Genomic DNA, 17866 nt, shown 5'->3' with positions numbered 1-17866 from the left:
AAATACCCTCAGTGTTTACAAATGACATTAGCTACCATCAACCTACAAGCAGATTTTTTTTAGATATTGCATCTATTACATATTTTAAATGAAAACCAAAATAACTTTATTGCTCTGCAAAAGCAAAATGTCCATTATAAATTCTTTACTATAATTCTATACTTTCATATAAATCAATAAAACCAGGTAATATTTTTAGTTTGGTCCATACTTTTAAATGCAAGATTGGAGTTGGACTTTGCAGACACTGCCATCTTGTGTTGTCTTTTTTTATTTGTTTATTTTTATGTATATTTTATGACATACTATATTTTTTAGGATTCTTTAAAGACATATTTTTGGACACTTTACTATGAATTTTCCTGATTTCTTGTCAACAAATTATGCTATGACTGTTTTACACTGACTAACTGATTTAAATATCTTTTGGACATACTAAACTTTTTTTGCTTATATTTTTGGGACACGAGGGTGGCTGGAGTCTCCCTTAGAGAGAGGGTGAGAAGTTCAGCCATCCGTGAGGAACTCGGAGTAGAGCCGCTGCTCCTTTGCGTTGAAAGGAGCCAGTTGAGGTGGTTCGGGCATCTAGTAAGGATGCCCCCTGGGCGCCTCCCTAGGGAGGTGTTCCAGGCACGTCCAGCTAGGAGGAGGCCTCGGGGAAGACCCAGGACTAGGTGGGGAGATTATATCTCCACACTGGCCTGGGAACGCCTCAGGATCCCCCAGTTAGAGCTGGTTAATGTGGCCCGGGAAAGGGAAGTTTGGGGTCCCCTGCAGGAGCTGCTGCCCCCGCGACCCGACCCCGGATAAGCTGTTTAAGATGAGATGACACTTTTCTATGATTTTTCCTGATGTTTTTTTTCAAGAAATTATGCCATGACTGTTCAGTCAGGTTAGTATGACGGATTTTTCCCATTTTACGTGCTTTGCCTTTTTTTTTGGACATTGTTTGACTTTTTTTCATTCGTTTGACATTTGAATGGCTTTTTAAAAACGTATTTACATACTATATTTTTTTTCAATTTTTTCGACATGCTATAACATTTTTTATGACATACTATATTTTTTCGACAACTTTTTTTTATGACATTAGTTACTATTGCTTTTTTAATGACAATTTTTCAGCATACTACACCAGTGATGAGCCTTTATTCACAAATGGATTCATGCTTCAACCACTAACTGGCAGTGTAGATACAACACACCAGCCCACCAACATGTATGACTTATGTACAGAATGCAATACTGTTTAATAACTCAGGCTAGTGAAAACGCAGAATCTGAAGACCAGAATAGTTGTTTCTGGTTGGATAGAGAATGCTTTCTACCGGTGTTTTTCATACCGCCACTTGGGGGTGCCAGAGTTGAAACTTTGAAATTCTAGTTCAGTGGCTCCTGACAGGGTAACAAACCATTTGATGCATCCATAATGAAAATAACCTGCAGTATTTTTACTACCTGCTTGGAGGGTCAGATGTGTAGGATGTGTCATGTGTGGTCTAATAGTATACAAACAGGATTTTAAAGTTATTTACATCTGACATAAACAAAAACAGCAAGTGTATTTTCTTCTGTTTGGAGTCGAAAATCTCCAAATTGCTGTTGAAGAAAACAAACACATTTGAAATGCAGGTTATATTTAATGGGAGATACAGTGACATTGATTAAGTGTAAGCCACAGTTTGGCCTTGTAGGTATAACCAGGTACTACATTAACTCAACATTGTGCTATCAACTTGTACATTCAGGCTTTAAAGACTCAGCATTAAAGGTAAAACATAAAAAAAATAAAATCACTTGAACAGTTAAGTACCAAAAATTAATTAAATACATATGTCCACTTAAGTTCTAAAAAATGAAATTGTGAATGATCACACTAATAGCAGATGGAGGAAAAAATGTCCTACCAAATGTAGGAGCAGGAACAATGCACAATATTTGCACCGCATGAAGCTGAACCCAGCTCAACTTCTGCTTGCATCTGACAGCTGATCAGCAGCGATTTCTGTTAGCATACAGTGGTTGGGATTTATAGCAGAGACAACCGCAATTTCCACTGCATCTCATGTAGTTATGGGTCAGAGTACATTCGGTAAAAAAACAATGTATTTAGCTAGCACCGATCCCTACTCTAAATAACTTTCTAATAGTTTTCTGTGTTATATTACAGCACACAGGAACTTCTAAGTCCAGCTGTGTGTGAAGATAAAGCTGCATCACACAGTCTCCAGTCCAGCTTCATATTGAAGGTTTGTGCTTCAACCCCACATTGATCCATACACATAAACTTTACCTCAATTTAAAAGCTGCAGTTACTCCATGTGAGTTTAATTCGCACTGACCTGAAAGTTTACGCCAACGATCACATAAGCATGCAGATTTATTTTCAGTTCCTCCTCAGGGCTGAAAGCTTTCTGAAGCAGTGTGTAGACTAAAAACTCTTGACATTAATGCACACCAAAATTCCAGTTGACTTCATGGGAACAATATTTAGAAAATTCTCTAAATATGAGTTACGTAAAACTGGTACTTCTAATTATATGACCTGTGCTTTTTTGTATTAAACTGATACAAATCTTATTTTACTTGAACTGCATATTTAAATGTTTCTCATGAATAAACAATTAAACATTTGTGTAAACCTAATTCGTTTTCTATAATGTAGGTAGCATTGCCCACCATGACAATGGCACAGTACAAACATTCAGTATGTAAACAGTATTGTAGAACCTTTTAATGTCCTTTTTCAGTTGGGGGATAAGCTGCATACATATATTTCAAACTTTAATTACGCTGAAGTCCATCAACATACGAAAAACAGAATGTTCTGCACTTTGTTGCAGACACAGGGCCCCTGAAACGCTACAGAAAGGGTCAGTCAAAGACATCCCCATCCCGTGAAGCAATAAGGCAAGACTCCCCATGATTCAAAGTAAAGAAGGATTCTGGCTTCAGTCCTTTCTGTTCCAGGGCCTCTCTGAGACGAAGCGGCGGCTCCAGATAGTACTGGATTAAGAGAGCAAAAGGGAGCATTATCATTTGTTTTTTACTTTCCAAGCACAGTGCGGTAGTGAGCCAGAGGTCGCATTAAACTGTGGTAGCTGCAGAAATAGGCGTGCAGCTTAACAGACAATGGCAGCTTTTGTTATGTTGTGGTAACACAACATAATAGTGTCAGAGCATGCTTTACCTCTGTAACACACAGATCAACTCTTTAGGCCACTGTGATTTGGAATAGTGCCCAACAAATACTCATGTGACACTGTACTATGATGCATCAGCTGTGTTTAAAACGTTTGATTGCTACTAGCTTATCCCATAATAAGTTTGTTTGAGAGGTGTTGATTCAACTTTGGGGTGCTTTACTGTATACAGAAGCGTTTATACTAAGTGTAAATGGGGTGGAGTAAATAATAGAAACAAAGTTGGTAAAATGCAATACAATTTACCTGAATCAACACTTTACAATAGTTTCAATCAAAATGTAAGTAGGATTTATTGCAGGACTGTTGTATTACACTTAATTCCTTTTTACTAGCTGTATCCAGTAAACTGGCCACTGAGTATGGGTGCTGATAAGATAGGAATCAAATGTTTCAAACACATTTTTCCACACTGTACAGAAACAGAGCTGACACATAAAAGTACTGTGTCACATTAGGATTTCATTACTAGTAGTCGTGGGTCACTTAATAATTCATAGCAGCCCCCTCAGTGTTACAGAGGTAAAGAGTGCTCCGACACACTGAAAATTAATGACTAATCTATGCAGCAAATACAGTTTAATGCAACCTCTGACACTTAGAGCAATTCTAAACCTTACAATTGGCTGAACCTGTGTTTGATTGTGGGTTAAAGGCTCAGTTGGTAACTATTTAACTTTCATACTTGCTCAAACTGTCACTATACAGTAGTAAACGAGACAGATAATCTGTAACCTGAAGGGAAACAACCAACGAGTGCAGAGAAGTTTCTAATGCAGTGTGAACTCAAACAAATATGAGTCAAGATTATGTTACAGCATTGCTTATTTCTTGCCTTCAAATGTTTGGCACATTTTAACGTACTGTAAAGCTATAAAAATAAAAGTTTGGAGCAGGCAAATGCTTTTAGCTTAGCATTTAGACTGGGAACAAGTAGTGTGGCTCTGTCCGAGGGTAACAAAATCTGCCTATCATTATCCTAAAGTTCACTAATTAACATGTTATTTGTTTGATAAAAAAACACAGGGGATATTGTGCTTGGCACAGTCACTTCCTGGAATCTTTGGTTACCTGTTGGCAACAACAAGACTCCAGGAGGAGACTGGTCCAGCACATAACCTCCTGTAAAACCAAAGTGTTTTTTATTAAACAAATAATATTAATTAGTGGACTTTAGGGTGGTAATGGACAGACTTTGTATTTCCTGTCTATAGTATGCTGAGCTAATCATCTGCTTGCTACACTGCAGGGCCTAGTAATAGGTCAAAAATATTAAACATATCATTTTGGTACATCTTAATGTAACTGCACAGACAGATGAGCGTATTATCAATCATGTCATCTCACTCTTGGCATGAAAGAAAAAGCACATTTCCCAATTTGTCAAACTATTCCTTTTAACCACACATATCTGTTTAACCCTACCTCATAGGCGAGAGCAAAGGTTCCCCAGTGAATGGCCACAGACTGTTTGGCCTGAAGGTCTTGGTGAATCTGAACAGCCTCTTCTGGATCTACATGCTGCCCCTGCATCATGTCCCTGAAAAAACAAAGAATATTGGTAAATGTGTCTGTGTTACAGAGCTATGCATGAGTAAATAAACAAACAGAAGTCTGAGTGTTACCTCTAGCTGAAGACGGGAGCCATACGGCCATAAATTCAACCTTTACCACATTTTGTAATGTTCGGTTTTGTTGACATTGTCAGAAATATGCAACTTCAAATGATATATGAATTACTGAGGTCCTAGTTAAAGGTGTAGTTGCACTGGATGGCATTATATTGCGGTGTTTCTCTTTTGTACTCCACATTTTCACATAAGGGGAGGGGGCAGAATATTAGAAACACCTGAATATAATGTAGCACTCTAAAACACCACCACTAACTACAACAACAATAGATCTGTTTCACAGCATTCATTTTGACTAGTCGTAGGAAAAACACAGGTGAAACTAATTTAATTAACAATGGCTCAGTTCTATCAAGTGTCCATTGTTTACAAAATGAGTTTCAGCTGTGCTTTTCCCTCTATTAAAAGACACATGCTAAAACAAATAACTAACACCTTCATGACGGTGTCAACAAAATCTGGACATTATTGGCATAAAAGTAGAATTATAGCACAACAGTAGATTGTGTACCTATTAAATTGGGGGCTGTGTGTGTGTGTGTGTGTGTGTGTGTGTTTATATTATAATGTACAGTACCTGGGCAGGTAAGCACCAATGGGGATTGCTGCAAGGTCAAATGGTCCAAAGCGTCGCCCAATCTCATGGAAGGAAGCACAGTATCCGGTATCACCAGCGAAGAAGAAACGATGGTCTGGACCCAAAATAGACCAGCTGCCCCATAAAGACTGAGAAAAAGACAAAGAGTTAACTCAAAAAAGAAAAAAAACTAAACTAAATGTGACTGAAGGCTCAGCCATTGGATCTGTATGCTGACCCTATGTATGTAGATATTTCTGTTAAATGTATATGTTTATTTCCCAATTGCCTGTACTTTTATAGTGAATGTATTAATACATAATAAAGGTAATATCTAAATCAGTAATAATAGTGATAATTACCTTGTTATCATCTAGTGCAGTGCGTTTGCTCCAGTGCTGAGAGGGTGTGCAGACAAATGTCACATCATCATGACCCGGGACACAGTTCTCCTCCCACCAATCTAGCTCCATCACATTCTCACAGCCCATCTTCATCAGCCAGTCCATCAAACCCAGGGGCACGAACCTGTGAAACACACACATACATCAACACTGAATATACGTCAAAGGGACATGTTATTGAAATTCTGGCAATTGTTTCTAATAGTGCACTTTTGCTAAGAGTGTAAGCTGATTAAATCAACTTTAATTCAGATTGGACCTGAAAACCTTATTGTATCCATAACATACCAGCGTAGCTCCCCTCCGAAGCGTTCATTGAGGCTGGCCACAGATCCAGCATCAAGATGGTCATAATGAGAATGGCTGATGACGACTGCGTCGATTCTGGGTAGCTGTTCGCAACAGGATAAACAATGAAATGGAGGCAAATAAAGAAACAAGGCCCAGGTCAAATATGGAGGCTCTGTTTTTTTTTCTTATATAAAAAGATGAATTATTAAAATAAGGAGAAACGATAAACAATTGGTACTAAACCTGTTCCACAGTGCAGGGGGGCCCTCTGTACCTTTTGGGCCCCATGAACTGGAAAGGTGAGGCCCTCTGGCTGAAAATTGGGTCCGTCAGAATATTCAGCCCGTCCATTTCAACCAGAACTGTGGCATGACCCAGCCAGGTGACCCTCAGACCTGGACCAGACTCAGAGAGGTCTGGATTCTGGATGAAGTAAGGTTCCACCACTGGGAGTTCACTGTCCAGAGCCTTCACAGAGAGGAAAAGAGAATGACGAGTAAGAGCACAGTGAGGCAGAGGGTGAGGAATTTAAGGAAAAGGGGGAGAGAAATTATGAGCAAAAGGATGATTCCGTATGACTTCGTCTGATCATACTTTTCAAAAACAAGCCCTCGTTCTCTCTTATCCTAATAACAGACTCACCGTTCTACGCTGCTCCACAAGGAGCTAAAAATACTCTGTAGGTTTTGAGAGTTGACAAAAGACAATAATCCCACTTACAGAGGTGGAAATACTGTATGACCTCTAATACTGATCGTTATAAAAGATACACAAGTAGAGCCGTACATTGGCTGGACCAAATCTGATACATGGCTTTCATAAAGACTATAATTATAACTTTTTCCGTCCAACAGCTATTTAAAAAATGTGTCAGTGGTTGAGTTTAGGGTGAGGTTATTCTACAGACCATCCACTATATACTGCATTAAATTGGGTTAATTTTAAAACATCATCTATTACTGATCCAACACCCTATTGGGATTCCTTGTGAGAAATTGTAGTTAATGGATTTTTTTTTCAGTCTAATAAGTACCCACCTCTTTGGTAGTTGGTACATTGCTGTGGTTTTTATCCAACAACAGGAATCTCAGCAGGGTTGTGTAGGAAGGGAACCGCCATGTGGGCCAGGGGTTCGTCCAGCGGCCATGTTTGTCCCGACAGGACTTCGTCACTTCCTCCTTCAAGCAAAGTAAACAATGACCTCAAGTTAAAACACAATAGGCCAAACACAACAGGTAGAGAACCATAAAATGGAATGTTGATGGCAGTAGTTCATGGAAATGGGTGGAGGTGAAGGGAGGAAGAGCTAATATGCCTGTTGATGGGAAGGTAGGTTTTACCTCTAGCCGGTAATCCAAGCGGAAGCTCTTACGAGATGAGCGAGAGGAACTGCTCTTCCTCGGGGTCTGAGGATGCACCTCTCCACCCTCAGCACCTCTCAGCACTGCAACATCCTGGAGTACACACACAGACACACAGATGATCACAGTATACACCTGAAACCGGCATATCGCTGCAACCCTAGTCCAAGGCAATTGAAATAGGATGGGAGATTAGCACCATCAACCACATAACCAACCGTTATCAAGACAGGTTTGCGTACCTTCAAATTATAAGAAAGATGAAATTTGTAATCATTTTCAGCTTCTGGTAGCTTTGGGTGTAACAATCACGCATACTATTATCTTAAAAAAGTTTGACTTAGCATAACGCTCCCGTAACTGGCAAACTCACGATGGACAATTAAAAGGATAAGAAGATCCAAACATATCTGCTTTTTAAGTCCATGTGGCACTCTCATATGCTGACTCTCTAAATTGGCACTCAGTCATCAGAACTTTTACAGCCCCTGGCACAGTATGTCATATTCCATAAAACTGCCACACTTCAGTAAATGACAGGCCACATAGCATATATAGTGTTATGTTATATATATATATATATATATATATATATATATATATATATATATATATATATATATATATATATATTATAAAAACACCATAAAAATAGAATTGCAATAGTATAGTGTGCCATAGAAATATCATAGTATATGTTATTTAAAAAAAGCATAGATTAAGACTTTTCAATACGTTTTAAAGCCCTGTGTTCAAAATGTCTGCTTGAAAAGTACAGGTGTAATCTATAATAGGGATAAAACTGCTTTCCACATGATTAGCTGTATGTGCCATTTTGCATGCTGGTTCACTGAAAGGCTTACCGCAGGGGTGCCCGATTCCAGTCCTGGAGGGCCACTGTCCTGCATGTTTTAGGTTTCTCCCTGCTCAAACACATCTGATTCTAACAATTTTTAAACCTGTAACAGACTTAAGCTGCTTGATAACGAGCACATGATTAGAATCAGGTGTGTTTGAGCAGGGAGAAGCCTAAAACATGCAGGACAGTGGCCCTCCAGGACTGGAATTGGGCACCTGGGACATTAGAATTTAGCCATTGGTAATTTTATTACTTCAACCTGTGCTTTTCCTGCTACGACAAGCCAAAATGTCTGCCATGAAGAAGGCCCATGTTCAGAGCAAATATGCAATCACATTTGGACAGCCAACAACAGCAGAAGCACATATCCCCAGACACAACAGTAGCCTACAAAATGAGTTTAGAAAATTGATTTCCTTTCACTGTTAAATGTTATAATTTATCATATATTATATAGTACAACATATCACATCTTGTTAGCATCGTGTTGCCGGCTGATGAGGAAGTTGCTTACCTCAACAAGGGCTTTTCTCTCCTCCAGCGCTGCTCTGCCTGAAGATGACGGCTTCTCCATGGGCTCAGCACCACACCTATAGTAGCACACACAAACACATCTCACGCTTTTAACAACATAGTTACCGAATGCCTCAACCACAGTTTTTGACTGCTCTTCTCAGCCCGGGGGGTCACATGCTTTGCTCTACAGGTGCACCAGAAGCGGCTGAGGATGGGGACAGCATTACACATTCATACCACCACGATCACAAAGCACAGTGAAGTGTTGACAGGTAAACCATGGTGGTTTGCATGGAGACAGAAAGATTATAGTCTGATACGACAAGATCTACTCCACTATATTCAAATGACGCTGCTGTCAGCGGTAACATAGTGCTATCAAATTCACCAAATTCAATGCCTCAACCTTGCTTCAAACAAACCCTTGCAAGACTTACTTATATTGTGCTTCTGTTTTAACATTAATCCTATAGCTTAACAACTTGCTGGCAGGAAAGATTATGACACAATAGGAGGGTGAGGGTGACATAAAAATACAGAACAAGAACTGTTACTGTTGTGTAACACTAACTGCGAAGTAACTGGTGATGCATACAAAAATAATAAAGGCACACTACACATACTGAGTGATAAGGCCAGTCTGCTATCTCATTCAATCATATTGTTACTTCGTTAAAAAGGGCTCAGTACAACTGACTAAATCCACCTCAAACATGGTGATGCAATGTTAATTGTTATTGTATTGTACAAGTCTGCTTTAAGCTGGTCTGACCCAGGGTAAAAGAGAATTATTTTTGTAGGAGAAGTTGTAAAATATGAGAGTAAATTTGACACTTTACTTTAGGAGTAGAAGAAGAAACACCTACATTTAATGGGCACCTAAATTGACGTTGGCACCTACACACTCGAAAGCCATCGAGCCTAATCACAGCCCTTCCTTATCCTGCCATTATCCTTCACAATCACAGTGCAGCACACACCCTTACTAACTACTACCCACTCATAAATGATGCCTTTATGCACTTACAGAGAATGCACTTGAGGGTGTGCCTTCTTTGCTATTCCATACTGATGAAAGACATTTGTAAGATGTGGTCCATCATGGCATATTGATGATGCTAACAGATGAATCCTACGTGACTATGGCAGGTATTAAATGCAGTAATGCCACAGAAGCCCCACAACGCACTGTCCTCAGGGGAACTCCATACATTAAAGCTATGCCGTGCTGATGATGCACTCAGCCTCATGAACTGACTTTAACTGCACAGCCACACGGACTCTGGGACAACAATGGAGCTCTGTGGACGTCAACCAAACAAAGATCTACGTAGCCAGAAGCCAGCGTGCATGATGTGTAGTCATATAAGCAACAAATATTGAGAGCATGTGAGAGTTTATCTATATCTATCTAGTCAAAATTAATCTTTCTATTAAGTTAGCAGAAAGGAGTGTCCCCAAGTCCTTTGACGTCAAAAATCAAAGGATGTACACTGTTTGTGAAGGAAAACCAATTGCAGTTTATCACATTTACCTTGCCCAGACTGCCCTGATGAAAGCAGTAAGAGTGAGCCAACAAATTATTGATAATACTGCATGACAGCATCTCAAACACAAGTCTAAACGTGATTGAGTCTAGTATATGTGATAGTGACTGCCAAAACATTTGATAAAAAAGCCGTAACATCTTTAGACACAATTTCCTGGTCAAAATATGTGACCAGACATTGACACAGAAAGGAAAGACCGGCCTACAGAAAGGAAATGTAGTAATACTGTAGTAATACTAACATTAGGATATATTAAACGCACAACTAGCCCAGCAAATGGGTACTGGGGGAAACTATAGTGATTGCATAAACCAGATTAACATACCATGGAGCCACCATTCACTCACTGTCGAGTAACGCAACCATCGATACGGGCTACAAAACATGTAACTTGTTACTATTATCAGCCAACTTACCTGAAAACTTGAACGCAACAGAATACCACCGGTTGTTTTCTCAGCGGGGAGACATGTTTGGTTGCATTCAGGTTAGCCACATATACAATGTTAATGCGAGCTGCTGGGTAATATCAGGAGCTGCACGGTTCCCTGAGCATTTCTAATACACTTAACATTACTATAGCGTATCTTTTTACACACTAGCGAGTGCTCTTAAAGACGACAACAAATGCTTGTTGTAAATATGTATTTCAAAGGTAAGGCGTAGAGTTTAAATGTGCAGGAGGATTCTGAAGCGCATTCGTCGGCACGAGCTGTTTCTCTGACGTCGGTGCTAAACCCTCTGATCACGTGACCACAGGAAAAACTTAAAATACCAAAAAAAGACCGCAAGAATAACTCTCATTATGACTGCAGGCTGTTTTATAAATGACCTAAAACGCACTAACATAGGAACAAAAGGGGGAAATAATATTTAAAATACTAGATTTATAAAAATAAAACATCGTATACTCATAACTGCAACCACTACATGTACGTTTACTATTGTGTTTGCTTTAATCCTATTTAACTCTGAAAAAATAAATAAATAATAATAATAATGTAAAGAAAAGTAGCTGATTTATTTTCTTGTTATATATATTAGATTTTTATAAGTATGTCAGGTAGTTTTTTGGTTTGGTCTGTCTGTCTTTTTCGTGTTTGGATTGTTTTAATAATAATAATAATAATAATAATAATAATAATGATAATAATACATTTTATTTATAGGCGCCTTTCTAAGCACTCAAGGACACCGTATATTTGTTAAAAACAGTGCAACACAAGCAATAATAAAAATGGGGAGTAAACAAAATGATCAAATCAGGTTAAAATAACAACACAGTGCAAATAAGATCAAAGGGAAAAGGCAGTTTGAAGTTTTTTTTAAATGGCTATCTGTAAAACAGAGAACGATTGGTTTATATAATTGAAAATTTACAAAGTGTTCAAAAAAAACATATATTCCATTTCTTATTTAATGATTCCATTATCTCCCAATTCATTTATTTTTTGTTGATCTAATATGCTCATATATTGTATCATTTAGTTTAGGAGATTTGATTATTCATTATTTTCAAACCATCTAGTAGCCAGGGTACTTGCAAAGAAAACTAAATGTGTAGCCGTTGCTGTATATTAAACATTGGGAAATGTGGGAAAAAAATCGTGAAATAAAGTGCACTATTTTTGTTGAAATATTCATATTAATCATACGAAATACCCACGTTACATGCATGTTTTATTTTGGAGTAAACTCATAATTCATCTCATTCACTGAAAAGTCCTTTGTAATTATCACACGACGTGTAAAAGAGGGAAAACTCGTTGCTTTCACACATTTCAAATAATTAAATGAGATAAAGGTGAAATAAAGTAACGGTTAAACTCTAAACAAACACACTGTGCCAGGTTACTATGCTTCCATGAGGGCTGTCGGCGACTTACCTTGAAGTGCTCCTCCTGATTGACACCTGCAGACAGCTGAACCCGAACACTCGGAGCAAACAAACTGCCTTCAGTCGCTCGGTGTATTTACTAACTTTACATGAGCCCGCCAGCAACAGTTGCACAGGCCTGAACAACCCCGTCTCCATTCTACTTCTTTGTATATGACCATATTTGTGAGGGACTTTTAATAAAGAACAGCCAAAGGACACAAAGTTGTATTCGTGTACAGTGGGAGGAAGTTGTTCGGCGCCGCCCGGAAAGCAAGAGCTCTCTGAACTTCCTGTCAGGTGCTTTCATGGACTCTCGGAAATCTGAAAATTCACATCTCGGCGGTAAAGATAAGTTTTGTATTAACTTTTTGGATACATAAAAAAAAACATTAAGAGTTTTTTTCCCAGAAAAAAGGGTAAAAGTGTAATATTTAATCTGGAAATGTTTCAAAATGTTTTTTGCATTTTCTGAAGCTGTTCAATATAATATGCAACCACAGAGCTTCAGTTCAAAGTGAAAAGTTTTTGCACAGAGACATTTTTTTTAAAATTCCATGTACCAACTGGCAATACTAATCTTTAAAAAACAATTCCTACTCCTAAGTTATCATCTGAGTTACTTGAATCAGGACAGGAAACTCCAAAATGTCAGTGGTACTTCAAACTTAACCAACTAAAAAACAATCATGCAGTCACTGCAACAGCTGACAGGTTAGGAGCCCCCGAACCCCCTGTTCAGCTTCTTTAGACCATTTCACACCAGATTAGTTATCCACTGTATGCACATGTGGACTGTCAGTGTGAAAGGGTGGATCCTACAAATTAAATCTAGACCAGATCAGGGCTGAGAAGCGGGTCAAACTCTGCTCCACTTGGCAAGAATGATCAGGATTGAACCCGTTTTGCTCTATTCAGCATGTCAGAACATGTATATTGTGCACAAAGATTTGATTAAATCCTAACAAACACCTCTGTTCCATCATGTTTAACGAATTAACCCTCTTCAAAGTCAAATGGTTACTAAAGAAGAAATGTATACAAGCAATCCTGTAAAACACACTTTATATAGAAAACTCAAAGAAAACACTTTATATAAAAAACACGACAAATGAACTATTCACAGTCAGAACTGTTCTCACAAATGTGGATATCTCATCAGGTAGCTGGGAATATAATGGGGATTTTGAAGATACAACCTCAGCTCAGGTTCACTTCACAGAGTGAAATTTTTCACCAAGGTGACTGGACAGGATTAATGTTGCAAACACATTAATGACACTTGTCAGCAATGTTTGGGTCAAAAAGACAACAGGTATATAAAGCATGAATCAAACAGTAGAAAAACAAACACACGAAACAAATAAAAACAAAATACATACAATCATGAAATATGTCACAACTATACCTTGTTTTTTAAATGACTAATGTGTGAATGTGTTTGTCCATTTCTCAGTGCTCCTTGTGGTCTCCATCCTCCTCTAATTTCCGGATCTCAGCCTTCAGGTGGTTGATGTTTTCTCTGCTGGCTTTTAGTTTGTCTTTCAGCTCTGTGATCTCCTGGCTGGTTCTCTTCTTTGCTGATTCCATTTTCTCCTTGGTCCTCTGCTCCAGCTCACCGACTGAAGACACAGGAGCACACACAAAAGCTATATATAGCATCGGCACTAATAATGCAAGAGCTGATTTCAATTTCTCCTTCCCATCAGGCCCTTTTTGTTTCCTGGTTACTTGACCATTCCTTGATTTAATAAATTGGTTTGGAAATATTTGGTGGTCAAACCTTTGCCCACTGAGCTCCACATCTCTGGAATAATCTCCCACTGCACATTCAGGAGGCAAGCTCTGTTGATACTTTCAAATCCAGGCTGAAAACCCATTTTATCTGTTCACTATGACTACTCCTGATTTCACAGACTGGAAACTTAACCCAGATCCTGTATGTTTATATGTGTGATCTAGGTTTTTAAAATTACTTTTGTGCGTTTCCTTTTCTATTGTTGTGTTTTAGGTGTACAGAAACTCTCTGGGTGATGTGCACTTTAGATAAACTGTTGAAGATGATTAGCATGATGTCAGTGACACAGTTCATGTGAATGCTGCTCTTCTGTGCTTAGGCACAAACTAGATATTCCCCAAGTGCAGGGAACTGAAGTTTAAGTTAAAATCTTGTGTTTCTGGTTGTACGTACATTCTGTCTCATGCTTGTATGCTCCCAGGGTCAGTTGTCTCGATGTGGTCAGGAGCTGCTGCATCATGGCTGTAGGATCCTGGAAGATCTGAAAAATTACAAAGAAAACAGGGTCAGGTGAACCTCCCCAAGTCTCACACAATACTAATTTAACAGCAAAACTTCCCGGACCCATTTCATCCATTATATTAAAATACTGATGCCATGTGGACATGTCAGTTTGAAAATCAAAGTTCTGTGTGCTTTACGATCTATGGTGGTGACATTAGATATTAGCAGATAACGAATAGGCCTAGCCTTGTCATACTAAAAACACATAGAAACTAATGCAGTACAGTAACTGTGGTCATACGCTGCAGCACAAAAACAGTCATACCATTTCATCGTAGAATTCAGAGACAACTGTCTTCTTCGGCATGGCACTGGAGTCTGACTGGAACAGCTTCAACAGATGGTACAGCGTCACCTGAGACACACAGGCACAAATCAATCCCAAATACAATGAGGTAAAGTTAAAAATGTCTGCATTGCCTTGCCTACTAAATAGTAATTCCTAGCATGGGGTGAGTATTTACTACAATGCATAGCAGTTAAATAAACTATCAGTTAGGCTCTCACAGGTCTCTCATTGGGGTCAATGAAGAAGATCTTGACGACAATCTCAAACTCTCCCCAGCCCGTCTCTGTAATCTCATATGGAGGCTTGGTCACCACTGGAAAGAAGAAAAACGCAGTGATATGATTATATCATGTGCTATCAATTTCCATTCACATTTTTTCCTATTTTACAAGCATTTGTCACATTTGAATTTTAACAAAAGTACGTAAAAACCGCAGGAAACGATGCATCCTCTGACAACAAAAACAGATACATTCAGATGCCGACATTCCCCATCCCATGCTTGATAATGTAAAAGTCCACTCACCTCTCAGTGGATTACCGTAGCTCTCGTGTAGCTTGAACTGGATCTTCTTCACATAAGCAGACATATCCTGAAGAACAATGTTGTGTAAAATTAGGAAGAAGAAACAAAAAAAACTCTCAAATATCCTTCACAGTTTGTCAATGTGATCTAGATTTCTAACCTCATTTCTGTAAGGCTTCACATAGACAGACCACTGGTGCGTGTGTCCATCCTCCTCTCTCTTTTTCCCAAAGTAACGGGCAACGTTTCCAAACACAATGGGCTTCACAATGGTTATTCCCTGAAGATCACAGATGGGAAAACATAAAAATCAGTTGTCAAATACAATTGATGGAACTATGCAGTGTATATATTTGACTTCTGCTTTTAACCCATCCCAAGGAGCAATTAGGGGTTCAGTTTCTTGCTCAAGGACACTTCAACGTGTAGAAAGGAGGAGTCGAGGTTCAAACCTCCAACTTTGTGGACTAAAACACAACCCCCTGTTGAATGTTTCCTTTAAAAAAAATAAAAAATACTCCCAAATACACAATGACCACTATGGAGGACTAAATATGACTTAAGTCGCAATAAAAAAAATTAAAAAGAATACAGGAATAAATAAACGATAAACAAATGCTGAAATAAATATTTAAATAAAGGGATACATAACAGTGTAAATAAATAAATGCTTTACATTTATTTTTTTACATTTTTGTTCACCTACATTTATATATTTCTGTGTCCATATTAGGGGGGTAGGATGTCCAAGTTATTCTCGCATTTATTTGAATATTTAAGAGAATTTGACACATATACTAAAAAAATGACAAGGAAGAAAGCAACAATTAAAAAAATATTATACTCAAATAAAGGTTATCTAACGTGTACTATACCGCTTTTCTGAAGAAAAGAAACGGTGACACAATCCCTGTTTATACAATTATCTGTGGTATTTTAATGCAAGAAACACTTCCGAGTATTGTTTTGTTTTTTTAGTTTTTTGTTTGTTGCTTAACCTTTCATGTAACTCTAACGTCTGTCTTGTGTATTCACATGCAAGCATGTAATAATGGTTCACTTGTTTAACTGTACAACAAAAAATGTACTGAATTTGGTATTGTTGTATAATGTTACATATTTATTTGTGCATTTATTGTTTATTCATTGAGACTCAAGTCATGTTTAGTCCTCCACATGAAACAAACAGAACAGAACGATAAATATTAACTACAGTATTGAATAATAGCGATAACACAATACTCTCAATAACCCAGACCGCTGTTACCTTAACTCGCCCCCCGGAATCTGGACCAAATTCAGTCATCTTTTTGAACATAGTCCGGTCGACGGAGTGAAGTGGATCCCGTAGTTCACTCTATAGGACTCTTCTTCTTCCACAGCGTGTATCCTCATTTAATAAACCTGCCATGTAAGCATTAAAAGTGTGCTTTAATCATATTAATACAGCCAGGGTCCTCACCATATGAAACAGCCGAACAACCGCCGGAAGTGACGAGTGTACCGTTAACTTGGACGGTAGGAGAGCAACAGAGACGCTAAGGTTCCGGTGTTGTGCCGTATTCAGCACCCCTGCCGTGAAACTCACCCCCTCGCATTATAGGTGATATTCTGGATCAGAAGGCTGTTTTTTGGACCTATAGGAGTAGTTTATATACAGCTAACCCACAACGGTCAGAACATTGGTTACTTCCAGTCTTTAAAATATTTTAAAGAGTTTAAAATCACAAACTTGGATTATAGCGAACACAAAACACCTTTTTGTATGTTCTGTGGAAATCTACTGCAGCCATGATTACAAAATGAATTAAATGGATCTTTTATAATCCCAGCTTTTCTTGCAATTCATAGGTTCAAATGTGTGTTCTTTTAATTGGGTTAACTGTATATAAACTACTCCTTTAGGTGGAAACAACAGCCTTCTGATCCAGAATATCACCTGAAATTCGAGAGGGTGCATTTCACGGCAGGGGTGCTGAATATGGCACAACACTGGCTATTCCTAGTATGCGTACGGACGCAGCTAACGTCATTTTAGCTTTTATTAAAGCGGATTTTGTTCTGCTGAATGATGGTGTTATAGGCCTAGTCTGCCAGGGGATAATACTGTTCCTGATAATCTGAGCTATCCTCCCTGTATCATTCATGTCTCACCAATGCATGTTACTAATTCAACTTCTTCCCCGGAGTTGTTTGTGCTTTGTCGTCTCTTCTGATCGTGGTGGTGCCTGCTGCTGCCGTGGTCCTTCATGACGCTTCCTACTGCTATTGTTACTCATATATAAATATATATATACTATCATTACTTTTATACATTTGTAGCCATAAAAACATCAGTAATATATCTCATATCACAGCTGTACAACTACTCACCATAAACCATACTTACCATTGTCATATTGTATCATCTTAGCTGTACTTGTTTCTACTATTACTGTCATAACATAAGCCATATTCATATTACTTGAGATATTATAGTTA

The 17866-nt window shown here is 38.4% G+C and overlaps 2 protein-coding genes across 3 annotated transcripts; both read right to left on the bottom strand.

The window, feature by feature from the left end:
* Nucleotides 1-1638: 1638 nt before the first annotated feature.
* On the bottom strand, nt 1639-12482 carry napepld (N-acyl phosphatidylethanolamine phospholipase D). 2 transcript variants are annotated; one of them, XM_083935421.1, is made up of 10 exons: nt 12279-12482; nt 8841-8916; nt 7447-7560; nt 7144-7284; nt 6350-6574; nt 6104-6207; nt 5774-5939; nt 5412-5560; nt 4629-4743; nt 1639-3006 (listed from the first exon to the last, which is right to left on the bottom strand). In XM_083935421.1, the coding sequence occupies exons 1-10, from the start codon at nt 12425-12427 to the stop codon at nt 2875-2877; spliced, it is 1371 nt and encodes a 456-aa protein (XP_083791547.1). In that variant the 5' UTR covers nt 12428-12482; the 3' UTR covers nt 1639-2874. The 2 variants fall into 2 exon arrangements, with proteins under 2 accessions (XP_083791547.1, XP_083791548.1); XM_083935422.1 differs by lacking the exon at nt 12279-12482 and adding an exon at nt 10809-11091.
* Nucleotides 12483-13420: 938 nt separating this feature from the next.
* On the bottom strand, nt 13421-16840 carry yeats4 (YEATS domain containing 4). The gene is made up of 7 exons (XM_083935305.1): nt 16653-16840; nt 15546-15665; nt 15386-15452; nt 15078-15172; nt 14836-14925; nt 14460-14547; nt 13421-13890 (listed from the first exon to the last, which is right to left on the bottom strand). Exons 1-7 carry the CDS (start codon nt 16701-16703, stop codon nt 13721-13723), a joined length of 681 nt encoding a protein of 226 aa, XP_083791431.1. The 5' UTR covers nt 16704-16840; the 3' UTR covers nt 13421-13720.
* Nucleotides 16841-17866: the final 1026 nt, after the last annotated feature.

This window comes from Echiichthys vipera (assembly GCF_963691815.1).
Source record: "Echiichthys vipera genome assembly, chromosome: 20".
Classification (NCBI taxonomy): domain Eukaryota; kingdom Metazoa; phylum Chordata; class Actinopteri; order Perciformes; family Trachinidae; genus Echiichthys; species Echiichthys vipera.
Note: the sequence above shows the minus strand (reverse complement) of the source record. Positions and strands in the feature narration are given on the sequence as shown.

Coding starts and splice junctions, on each gene's coding strand:
- napepld (XM_083935421.1), bottom strand. CDS start 12,427: ATGGAGACGGGGTTGTTCAGGCCTGTGCAACTGTTGCTGGCGGGCTCA. Junction 6,575..7,143: donor ATGTACCAACTACCAAAGAG/GTGGGTACTTAT, acceptor CTCTCTGTGAAG/GCTCTGGACAGTGAACTCCC. Junction 5,561..5,773: donor CTGCACTAGATGATAACAAG/GTAATTATCACT, acceptor TCTTTTTCTCAG/TCTTTATGGGGCAGCTGGTC.
- yeats4 (XM_083935305.1), bottom strand. CDS start 16,703: ATGTTCAAAAAGATGACTGAATTTGGTCCAGATTCCGGGGGGCGAGTT. Junction 14,926..15,077: donor TTGACCCCAATGAGAGACCT/GTGAGAGCCTAA, acceptor TGTGTGTCTCAG/GTGACGCTGTACCATCTGTT. Junction 13,891..14,459: donor ATACAAGCATGAGACAGAAT/GTACGTACAACC, acceptor CTGTGTCTTCAG/TCGGTGAGCTGGAGCAGAGG.